This window comes from Tenrec ecaudatus, chromosome X (genome assembly GCF_050624435.1).
Source record: "Tenrec ecaudatus isolate mTenEca1 chromosome X, mTenEca1.hap1, whole genome shotgun sequence".
Lineage (NCBI taxonomy): Eukaryota > Metazoa > Chordata > Mammalia > Afrosoricida > Tenrecidae > Tenrec > Tenrec ecaudatus.
The window spans coordinates 55,397,873-55,409,010 of record NC_134548.1 but is presented as its reverse complement, the minus strand read 5'-3'; the positions used below and the strand labels follow the sequence as shown (position 1 = coordinate 55,409,010).

General features: G+C 48.3%; 1 protein-coding gene across 2 annotated transcripts in view; it reads left to right on the top strand.

Annotated features, from left to right (window-relative positions):
- Nucleotides 1–732: 732 nt before the first annotated feature.
- The window catches only part of CACNA1F (calcium voltage-gated channel subunit alpha1 F), a 28,608-nt gene continuing 18,202 nt past the window's right edge, over nucleotides 733–11,138 (top strand). Inside the window, exons 1-13 of one of the 2 annotated variants that reach the window (XM_075538145.1) lie at nucleotides 733–757; nucleotides 2,180–2,429; nucleotides 2,933–3,038; nucleotides 3,220–3,359; nucleotides 4,988–5,130; nucleotides 5,214–5,366; nucleotides 6,425–6,621; nucleotides 6,753–6,856; nucleotides 9,241–9,398; nucleotides 9,629–9,721; nucleotides 9,832–9,925; nucleotides 10,099–10,125; nucleotides 10,271–10,431. In XM_075538145.1, the coding sequence (XP_075394260.1) occupies nucleotides 733–757; nucleotides 2,180–2,429; nucleotides 2,933–3,038; nucleotides 3,220–3,359; nucleotides 4,988–5,130; nucleotides 5,214–5,366; nucleotides 6,425–6,621; nucleotides 6,753–6,856; nucleotides 9,241–9,398; nucleotides 9,629–9,721; nucleotides 9,832–9,925; nucleotides 10,099–10,125; nucleotides 10,271–10,431 (1,651 nt within the window). Of the gene's footprint in view, nucleotides 758–2,179; nucleotides 2,430–2,932; nucleotides 3,039–3,219; nucleotides 3,360–4,987; nucleotides 5,131–5,213; nucleotides 5,367–6,424; nucleotides 6,622–6,752; nucleotides 6,857–9,240; nucleotides 9,432–9,628; nucleotides 9,722–9,831; nucleotides 9,926–10,098; nucleotides 10,126–10,270; nucleotides 10,432–11,138 lie in introns of both variants that reach the window. The other variant, XM_075538144.1, reaches the window with a different exon arrangement.

The following is an 11,138-nucleotide window of genomic DNA, read 5'->3' as shown; positions in this document are numbered from 1 at the left end:
GCTTCACGTCCTCCTCACTTTGAGAAAGCAAGATGGTGTCCTCTGCATATTGCAGGTAGTTAATAAGCCTTCCTCCAGTCCTGATGCCACATTTTCATATGGTCTAGCCTCTCTGATGATTTGCTCAACATTCAGATTGAACAAGTGTGGGGAGTGGAAACGACCCTCGCGAAAGACTTAATATCTCACACGCGAATCCTACCATCTAATTTTCAAAATAGCTTTACTTTTCTAGGTCCTCTCTACTTAAATATACATTTTAGAATCCATTTGACAAGTTCATAGAAAAATCTGTTGAAATGTTCATTGGGATTGTATCAACTCTCTTAGACACTTGGGGAACAATTGGCATCTTCATAACTAAATATTTCTAACCCATAAGTTTACTGTATCTCTCCATTTATTTGAGTTCCTTTTAATTACTGGATAAAATCTGATACCTTTTCCCACAGAGAGAGTGCATATTTTAATTTATTCCTACATACCTCACATTTTCATATCGGAAAGTTTTTTTCTTATTAGTTTATTTCCTGCCTTTTTTGGCTGGCATTTGGTAAAATTTTAATCAGTGACTTTCCTGTTGCCAAGATCTGGCCCACATATGTCCCATCTGCCCGGTTGCTCACCCTCCCATCCACCTCTGTTATTGCTCCACCCTCTGACCTTAATCCCTCCAAAGCTGGCGAAAGAGAGGCGAGCTACATGCAGATGTCCTTCAGTCTCCAGAGGAAGATGTCGGAATCTGAAGGCCATAAAGGTGAGAAGAGCTTTCCACCCCCTGCAGACCCTTGGAACAAACCTGAGCTTTCCTCTACCCTCTCTGCCTTCCCCTCTGTGCACAGGAAACCCAACCCCAAAGAGCCGGTGGGGAATGAGAATCATATTACCCTGTTCCCACCCCAGCCAGCCTCATGCACAGCCCTACCCCCACCGGGGCCATCATGTTCAGACTATCCCAGACATTGTCCTCTATGGCTTCCCAGGCCTCATGCACACCCTTAATTCACAATTGAAACTCAGCCCCAATCTGCCTCCTGACCCCTACCCTAGCGCTCTCCCACCTCCAACTCCAAAGCTTAACTCTTAACACTAATACAAATTCTACTCAATCACAGGGCAAACCCTAATGTGGACACAGATCTTACTATGAGCTCTAAAATCACCTAACTCCAACCCCAATCCTGCAATGTCAATGCTACTAGCGAGTGGGTCTCTGACTTTTCAAGAATGAGCAGGGGCACATTTGTAATGGATAGCAGACACATACTTAACAATTATAGTAAATCTTTTTTTAAACGGGCTTATTGGCACATAATCCACATATTGTAGTAAATCTTGAGGCTCGAGTCAGAATGCCTGAGCTGCCTTGCCAAGTCAGTTACCCTCCTTTTAACTCAGCGGCCTCATATTCAAAACGGGAACAATACTATGTGGCCGGCATTCTTCTGAGTGCTCGAAACTCATAGAAACTTCCCCAAAACTCTATGAGCTAGGTCCTCGCTTCATCCCCATTAGACAGACAGGAAAAGTGAAGTGCACACAGAAAGGTTACATCATTTCCCCAAGATCCTACACAGCTACCAAACGGTAGTGCGAGGGTTTTAACTCAGACAGGTTGTTTCCTCCAAAATTAGAGATTTAAAACTCTAAAGAGTCTCAGGCCAACTCTTCTACCTCTCAGTGCTTGAAAAAGGTCGTGGGAGTTGACAGTAACTTTAGCTGAAAACCTTAATACAAATCTCAAATCTCACTCAAAATTTGTCTTCGATTCTAATCAGCCTTGATCATAATTCTCAGCTCACCTTAATTTCAGTCCCAGTCCTGACTCGACATCAAGCCTCAATTTCATTCTACTTCCCCCACAATCGACAATCCAGCCCTCAAACTTAATCCTAAACTTGAATCCAACTATGAACTGTATCCCACTCTATGCCAATTTAAACTCTAACAACCACCACTTCACTTGGAAATTTGATCCCACCCTCACTCCCAAATAAATCCTCATGCTATCTCAGCACCCATCTTTACCCCTGCTCTGTGGTGTAACCCAGGGTCTCCCCACTCCCCCTAATTTTGCACGCTCGTCTTCCCATCTTTCAGCTAGAGGGATTGAGTCAAGTAAGAGTCAGTCACGATCTTTCAACATCCTGTCCATTCCTGACTCATTTTCTCCACACAGACACCACTCCAGAGCCCTATCCAGTGAATGCGACAGGGCCTGGTCATGAATGGGGGCTGTGCCCTGGACCCCCAATCAAAGATGATGAAACCTGTGACGCATCAGGTCTGGGAAGTCCTAGGCGGAGGACCCAGCACAACAAGCACAAGACAGTGGCAGTGGCCAGTGCACAGAGGTCACCTCGGGCGCTCTTTTGCCTCACCCTGGCCAACCCTCTTCGGCAATCCTGCATCAGCATCGTGGAATGGAAGCATCCTGGAAGGCCAGGGGCAGGGATCGGGATGAAGGTCACCCAAGACTAAGGTCACCAGGGAGCAAGGGTCAAGAATGGGCTAAGGGCAGGAGTTTAGAAAGGCCAAAGTAATGGGGGGGGGCGTGGAGGAGGCGGGTGGTCAAGAATCAAGGTGGTGGAGTGGATTGCAAGTTGGGCAGCAGTTCAAACCCCCACCATTCGCTCCATGGAAGAAAGATGAGGCTTTCTACTTGGGTAACGTAGACTGTAAAGATCAACAGTCATGGAAACCCACAGGGGCAGTTCTAGTCTGCCCTATAGGGTCACTGTGAGTAGAAATCAACATGACGGCTGTGAGTGAGAAGGTTGTCGGGAGGGTTAAGTCAAGGCCTTGATCAGGGCAATAACGAGAATGCCAGAGCGGGTCATCCAGGGCTGAAGGGTCAGCACTGGGTGGAGAGGGCACTAAGGGAGGGGGCAAGTCCTAGGCCACTCTGAATCCTTGACTGTGTCCACCTGAGGCCCTTCGACATCCTCATCCTGCTGACCATCTTTGCCAACTGCGTGGCTCTGGGGGTTTACATCCCTTTCCCTGAGGATGACTCCAACACTGCCAACCACAGCCTGGTGAGGCCCACCTGCCCCAGCCAGATTAGAGGCCCACTCAGGCCCCGTCCCTCTCTGACCCAAATGACCACTCCACACACACACAGACACCTGCCCATCCCCATTCTGTCCCCAACTCGCCCTCTTTTACACTCCCAAATAACTCCCCAGCCTCACCTCCCACTACCTGTTTCACCCCCAGGAGCAGGTAGAATATATTTTCCTAGTAATTTTCACTGTGGAGACTGTGCTCAAGATCGTGGCCTATGGCCTGGTGCTCCACCCCAGTGCCTACATCCGCAATGGCTGGAACCTACTGGACTTCATTATCGTCGTTGTTGGGTACGTGTATATGGGACCTTCCCAGATCCTCTGAAGCCTGGACTTAGTTAGGGAGGCAACTATCTCAAACTACCCCTATCCAGCTGCCAGAATCAGGAATATTAACAAATTTCCCAACAGTTACCTTTCCGGCTAGAGGGACTTTGGCTTTTCCAGGGAGAAAGAAGAGGTAGAGAGCTAAGCCCAAGGCCAGACCCTTGCCTCTCCCAGTGGCGTTCCTAGGAGGTGGGGGTGGCATCCAGACACATCAAGTGACAGTGCCTATACATTTTTGTGTGCAGTTTAGCAGAGATTTCTTCTTTTCTTTTTTTAATAAACATACCCCTGTAGTTAGTTGTAGGAGCACTGGTCACTTGGTGGTTACTCATTAGGCTGCGATCCACAAGGTCAACAGTTTGAAACCACCAGCTGCTTCGAGGGAGAAAGACTGGGCTTTCTACTCCTGTAAACCGTTGTTGTCTCAGAAACTCACAGGGGCAGTTCTACCCAGTCCTATAGGGTCACTAGGAGTCGTCCTGGACTTGATGGCAGTGAGCTTGGTTTGGTAGTTAGTTATAACAACACAAGCATTATTCATAAACTCAGCTTACATGTATCCATACATGAATCATGCAAGTAGTGTTGGGTTACCCAATAAACAAGAGAAGTGTAAGCTTACTTTTGCTTTTTCACTAAGCTATAGTGAACATGTTCACATTTTCTCACCACATCAATGCTTGAGCTTCTAGGTACAGCTGGGGTCTGTTTCTCTCCCAACCCTGCTGCACCTTCCAACAGAATCAAAGGCCTCTTTCTACATGCATAATCCCTGACAGGGACTGAGTACCCAGTAAGGTAAGCATCAGCTTGCCTGTGCTTACTCACTAAGCTGTGGTGAACAGTTGCACATGTTTTTAAACACACATGAAGCTGTTCAGTGCAGATTCGTGAATATGCAAAAGCAAGCCTGTGCTTACCTTGCTTATTGGATAATCCCCCTCGTCTACCAGGCTAAAACGTCACGTTCACTTGCTTTTTAACTTCCTAACATATGTCAGAATCCACTCTATGGCAGTGATTTTGGTTTTGAGGGTTTTTTTAATTCACTGGTTCAGAGCTATCATTCTTGCCCCGTAACAATGATCCTTCCAATCACGCGGTGTCGTCTGCACATGCCTACAGACACTCACTATAAATAGTTGCCTGGGGTGTGATACCCGCTGGCTTTGTCAAGTGTTCTGGTGTTTTAGCTATAATATTGTGGTGATTATTATTTGTGAACCAATATGGATAACCTTTTTGAGAATGAGGTAGTAATTAAAGCAAAAGAAGGAGAAAAAATGTAAAGGCTTCAGCTCAGCATTAACAATGCATTGAATGGTAACTCAGTGTAGAAAGAGTTTACAAAACAATTTGTTGTTAGTACTCACATAATCTCAGAAATAGTACATTTAGCAATTTACAACTATGTTTGTCACCTGTTATTCTACGATGAAATTGATAATGAATGTTACCAAGAATTCTGTACATGGGCTGGTACCAGAGGAAGGCCAGGCAGGGAGGGGTAATACCATGCATGCGTGACCACACTTGGTGGTGCCAACCCCCATGAAGTCGCTGGCGGCTTTGTCCTGTGTTCCTCCCATCAGGTTGTTCAGCGTGCTGCTGGAGCAGGGCTCTGGGCGGCCAGGGGACACCCCACATGCTGGAGGGAAGCCAGGGGGCTTTGATGTGAAGGCATTGCGGGCCTTTCGGGTGCTGCGACCACTGAGGCTGGTGTCTGGGGTCCCAAGTAAGGGGCATGCCCACAGAGTTCAAGGTGGGTTGGTGGAGCTAGGACTGAACTGAGCACTCTTGGACTCTGCCCCCCGGCAGGCCTGCACATCGTGCTCAATTCCATCATGAAGGCACTGGTGCCTCTGCTGCACATCGCGCTGCTGGTGTTCTTCGTCATCATCATTTATGCCATCATCGGACTGGAGCTCTTTCTCGGACGCATGCACAAGACTTGCTACTTCCTGGGATCTGGTCAGCCAGCCTTCTCCCTCCCAAGACAGGCTATACCTTTTCCACCAGCCCCTAGTCTCCACCCTGTCCTCCAGGCAAACCTCCCAAGTCCCCATACTTCTCCACACCTATACTCAATCCTCCACTCTCAGTCCTGGATGGCAGCCCCAGACTTGCCCAAGACCCCACCCTCCTAGACTGCTGTCACGTGTCCAGATCCTTCATGTTTACCCCAGCCCCAGGCCTGGACCCCATTCTCTCTGGCGCCCACTGCCAGAGAGTCCATTATTACCGCTAGTGGCCCTGTGTAGGGTTTCCCAGACTGTCGGTCTTTATGGGAACAGATAACTTCCTCCCACAGAGCTGGTGGGTTTCAACCAATGGCCTTGCAGTTAGCAAGGTCCTTGTGCTCTTTGAACCCACCTCTTCCCCCTCTGCTGTTAAGTTTGTCATACTGCAGTGGCTGGCGTGTTTCTGTGGTGCTGGAAGCTATCCCACCAATATTTCAAATAGCAGCAGGCCACCCATGGGGGGGACAGGTTTCAGAAGAGCTTCCAGGCTAAGAATAGACTAGGAAGAAGGAATAGGTAGGCCATGTGTGACGGATTTGCCATTGTAAAACTTAGGCAGAGCAGCAGAACATTGTCTTTTTAAGAGACCCTTCCAAATTCACAAGACTCCACCCCTAAGATTACTTACAAGCATCCATTCTAGGAAGCCCAGTGGTGCTGTGGATTAGGTATCCAGTGCTAATCACAAAGTCAGTCGTTCAAATCCATCAGCTGCTCTGCAGGAAAAGATGACGCTGTCTGCAGGATACTGCAGGACAAGTCCTTTAAGATTTGCCATCTGGGATACTCTATAGGGTCACAGTGGGCCAGGAGTGGGGGGATGGGGGGTTACTCACAGCTTCCCTTTTGGTTGAGAATCTTGGTCTGTGTTCACAGAGTTCCCATAAAGGCAGAGCTAAGTCCTTGACTTACAAAGCTAGCAACTGAGTCCAACTCCCTAGATAGAGAAGGGCATGGAGTGCCATGGATCAGGCTTGGAGAGAAACCTTGAACTCTGTCCCCTTGCAGCCCTGGAGGCAGAGGAGGACCCGTCGCCCTGCGCATCCTCAGGCTCCGGGCGTGTATGCGTGCTGAACCACACTGAGTGCCGCGGGCGCTGGGCAGGACCCAACGGGGGCATCACCAACTTCGACAATTTCTTCTTCGCCATGCTGACAGTCTTCCAATGTGTCACCATGGAAGGCTGGACTGACGTGCTCTACTGGGTAGCTGACGTGCACGCACACGGGTGGGGGTGGGGAAAGAATCCAGCATGGAGCCCATTCCTGCCCTCCCACCTGGAGCTCAGGAGAGAGTGTCTATACCGCTGAGGGATGCACGCCCCGTCTCTCCCCAGATGCAGGATGCCATGGGGTATGAGCTGCCCTGGGTATACTTCGTGAGCCTGGTCATCTTTGGATCCTTCTTCGTTCTCAACCTTGTCTTAGGTGTCTTGAGTGGGTAAGAGACTCAGACCATGGCTCAGAGCTCCTCCCCACCCCCCACCCTTGTTTGTGGCGGGCAAACACCCAAAACAAAATCTCACTGCTGTCGAGCAGACTCCTAGTGACTCTCTAAGACAGGGCAGAACTTCCCACTGGGGGGTTCTGAGTCCATATCGCTTCACAGGAGTTGAAAGCCTGGTCTTTCTCCCAGAGAGAAGCTGGTGGTTTTGAACTGCTGACCTTTAGTTTAGCAGCCCAAAATGTATACCAACAGGACTCCTATGACAAACTCCTAAACATCATTCAAAACCCACCTGAAATGCCCTTCCATTCATTCGATCAATATCTACTGAGCATCTGTGTACCAGGAACAAAACAAGAAATAAGCATACCTGCTACCCTGGAGATACTTATGCTAGTAGGGAGAGAAAGACAATTACCACATACACCACAAAAGGTGTGTATATGCAACAAGTAAGCATATATGCCCTCAAGTGTTTTACATAGAAATCTATGCTATGAAAAGGAAGGGGGAAAAGAAGAGGCGGGGAAAATGAAGAACAGTAATAAGAGCAGATGTTACAGCTATAGGTGATGATGCAAGGGCAATTGTTGCAGTTGCTGTCAAGAATTTGTACACCTTTAAAAAGTTGAACCGGCAAAAGTCCTGTGACAGCTATATTTACAACAAAGACACCCCCAAAATGTGACTACTTATGTACAACTGAAAAACGTATGGGTTTTGATTCCTCGATTTGGACATCTAGTGTCATGATTTCATGGGACATCCCAGTTAATGGCCTCTGTCTAGTACCGCTGTTCTACGTCCTACTTCCCTGCATAGTTCTTGGGGTCTTCAAAGTTTGCTAGTAGCCATCAAAGGCACAACAAGTAGTCTCGATCCACCTGGAACCACAGAGGAAGAAGTACGGTCGGGAAGAAGAGGAGTACGTAGACTATGTTGCTAAGTGCCTCCATGACCAACGTCCCCCTTTGCCCTAAGACCAGAACTAGATGGTGCCCAGTTGGCCTTAGTGAACGTTTTCACCAAAGATTATATTAGAAGGGGAAAATACAGAACAGAATTCAGATTCTCATGGACTGTAGACTTTCTGGAGACATAGAGGGTCGATGAACTCCTAAAACTCTTTCCTTGAGATAATCTTTAAACCTTAAACAAAAATATCCCCTTATAACCATCTTATAACCCTTATAAGCCATCTTAGATCCAAGCAATAGTTTAGCTTAGCTAGTAAAAAAGCTCTGTCTTCAGCACTATGCTTGCTATCCCTTTTCTTCTATTCTTTCAGCTTTTTATTGTGAATTGAGCAAAGGTTAACAGAGCAGTTCTCCATTCCATAACTCATACACACTTTGTTTCATGTCATTGACTGCAATCCCCACAGTGTAGCATCATTTATTCCACTTCTTCCCTGTGCTTCGTATGTCCATTCCTCCTTATTTCCTAATCCTCTTGACCTTTGTTCTTGGGTAAATGTTGCCCTTTTGATCTAACATGTGTTTGAGTGTTGCAATGCATGCATTGGTGGTATTGTTCCCTTATGCGTCTGCCTGCTGTTTGGCTGAAAATTGAGCCATGGAGGTGAATTCATTTCCAGACCTGAAGGATGACTCGGGGCCATAATCTTGGGGTTCCACCAGTCTCTATCTGACTAGGAGTTTTAGTCAGATCTTGAGTTTTTCCCACAGGGTCCTCCCACTCTCTCCAGAACCTTCTACTGTCATCCCTTTCAGGAACTTTTCATTTTAAAGAACTAACAATAACCACTTAAAGATCAGATAGAGCTCGTAGGAAGCGATGAGTTTATGTCCATGGAGGCGAAATGACTCAGGAAGGGGCGGTGAGAGTGGTTGCAAAGCTCAAAGAACAGAATCATTGTCACTAACGTGTACGTGGAGAAAGTGTTTGACTGGTATTGTTTTGCTGAGCATAGTCTAAATGATGACCAAACAAATCAACTGCAAGGACAACACTGGTGACGATGACAACGTTCTGAAGTTAGATAGTGGCGGTGGATACACAACCCGGCAAATACACTAAAACCCACTGAATCGTATCCTGCTGCACATGAATTGTATAGGATGTGAATTATGTCTCCATAAAGCTGTTACTTCAAGAAAAATAAATAAAGAGGTCAGAGCCACCCTCATTGAGGAAGGCGTGTTTGAATATAAATGCGAAGGAGGTGAGGGAGTAAGCCATGTACGTATTAGAGGGAAGAATGTTCCAGGCAAAGGGAACAGCCAATGCAAAGACTCTGAGTCTAGAATACGCTTGGCATATTCAATGAACACTGAGCAGGCCAATGTGGCTGGAGTAGTGAAGTCAAAGGAGGTGGGGGCAGTTCTCTCACCAAACCTTCTTTTCTCCTCCCTCAGGGAGTTCTCCAAAGAAAGGGAAAAAGCGAAGGCACGAGGAGACTTCCAGAAGCTTCGGGAGAAGCAGCAGTTGGAGGAAGACCTGCGGGGCTACCTAGATTGGATCGCCAAGGCTGAGGAGCTAGACACCGAGGACCCCTCTATAGGCGGCAGCTCCAGTTCTGTAGCTAAAGAGGGCTGGCCTGGCCACCATAGACTGCCCCCCGTCTGTCCCGCTCCCTGCTTCCCACAGGCACTCTTCCTGAGACCCTGCCCCTAGACCTGGACCCTGGTCCCAGGACAGAGAACCCAGATCCCCTCACCACACTGCACTGGAAGAAAGATTCCAAGTGCCCCCATACCAAGATAGGGCCCTAACCCAAGCCATGTTCTCCAATTGCCCCCACAGGGCCTCAGCTAGCTGAGCTGACCAATAAGAGACTTGGACATCTGCACTGGTTCAGTCACTCCACCCGCTCCACACACTCCACCAGCAGCCATGGTAGCATCTGGCTCGACTAAGACAGGGCTAGGGTGGGTGGGCAGAGAAGAAGGCAAAGACTAAACTCTGGGATCTGTAGATTCTGATCTCTATCTCCGCCCTTCGCACAGCCAGCCTTCCCGCCAGTGACACAGGTTCAATGGTGGAAACCCCAGGAGATGAAGATGAGGAGGAGGGGACTCTGGCCAGCTGTACACCATGCCTGTAAGGATCCTCAGTCCTTGAACCCTGACCCCAGCCCAGAACCCAATCCAGACCCTGACGGCAGTCCTTACTTTAGCCTCACACCTAGGCCTTGGCCCATGACTCCCAGCCCAGGCCACTGACTAGCCCCTCTGCCCCTGATGACTCCCAACTGCCATCTCTCTCTTTTCCAGAAACAAGATCATGAAAACCAAGGTTTGGTGAGTTAGGAAAGTTGTGTGGTTTCTTGACTTCGTGACACTCCCCCTCCAATCCCCCCAAAACTGTCAAGTCCCCACCTGAGTCCCTCGGGTGAGGCTTGAATAGGTGATCTCAGCTGATGGGCTTTCTATTCCTCCCACCTAGCCACCGCCTCTGCCGAGCCAACCGTGGCCTCCGAGCACAATGCCGGAGGGCTGTGAAGTCCAATGCCTGCTACTGGGCTGTGCTGCTACTGGTCTTCCTCAACACACTGACCATCGCCTCAGAGCACCACGGGCAGCCTATGTGGCTCACCCAGACCCAAGGTGCGCCCCACCCCTGCGCCTGCCAGTCCCTTCCCTCCCGCCACTCCCAGTTATCTCCATCTCAGAAACTCAAATCTGGGATTTCTATGACCCCTCCGACCCACAAACACAGGCTTCCCACTCAAATGCAGAAAAGTTTAGCTGGTCCCATTCAACTTCGTAGTTTACATTTATGTAGCATTTACTGGTCAAAATCTCTGTGTACCTTATTCATCTTCGCCACACCTTAAGTGAAGGAAATGGCAAGGCAGAGCGTCCTGAAGACCCAGGAACCGACTAATCCCCAGATTCAACACTTGAGTGGCAGAGACAGAATTTGAACCCAGATCACCTAACTCCGGAGTCTAGGCTCTTAGCACCACGTTGTCTGGACAAGTTAACTCCACTGTGCCCAGAAGTTTCCCATCTAGAAAAAGAAAATATGAGTAGTATTCATGTGGTAGTTGGTGGGGGGGGGAGAGAATAAATAAGTAAAAATAGAAAGTGCTTAGAATATCACCCAGCCCCAAAAGGATACTTTATAAATGTTAGTGTTTATTGTTAGTCACTATATCCTTAACCCCAATCTGAAAACTGACTCTGGCCCCTACCCCAACTCTTCCCCTTGCCTCAGCTCCAAGTTCCTCAAAACCTCACCCACTCTAACCTACAAACTCGCTCCAGTCTCTAATCCCACCCCATCCCGAACCTAGTTTTATTGCAGAGCC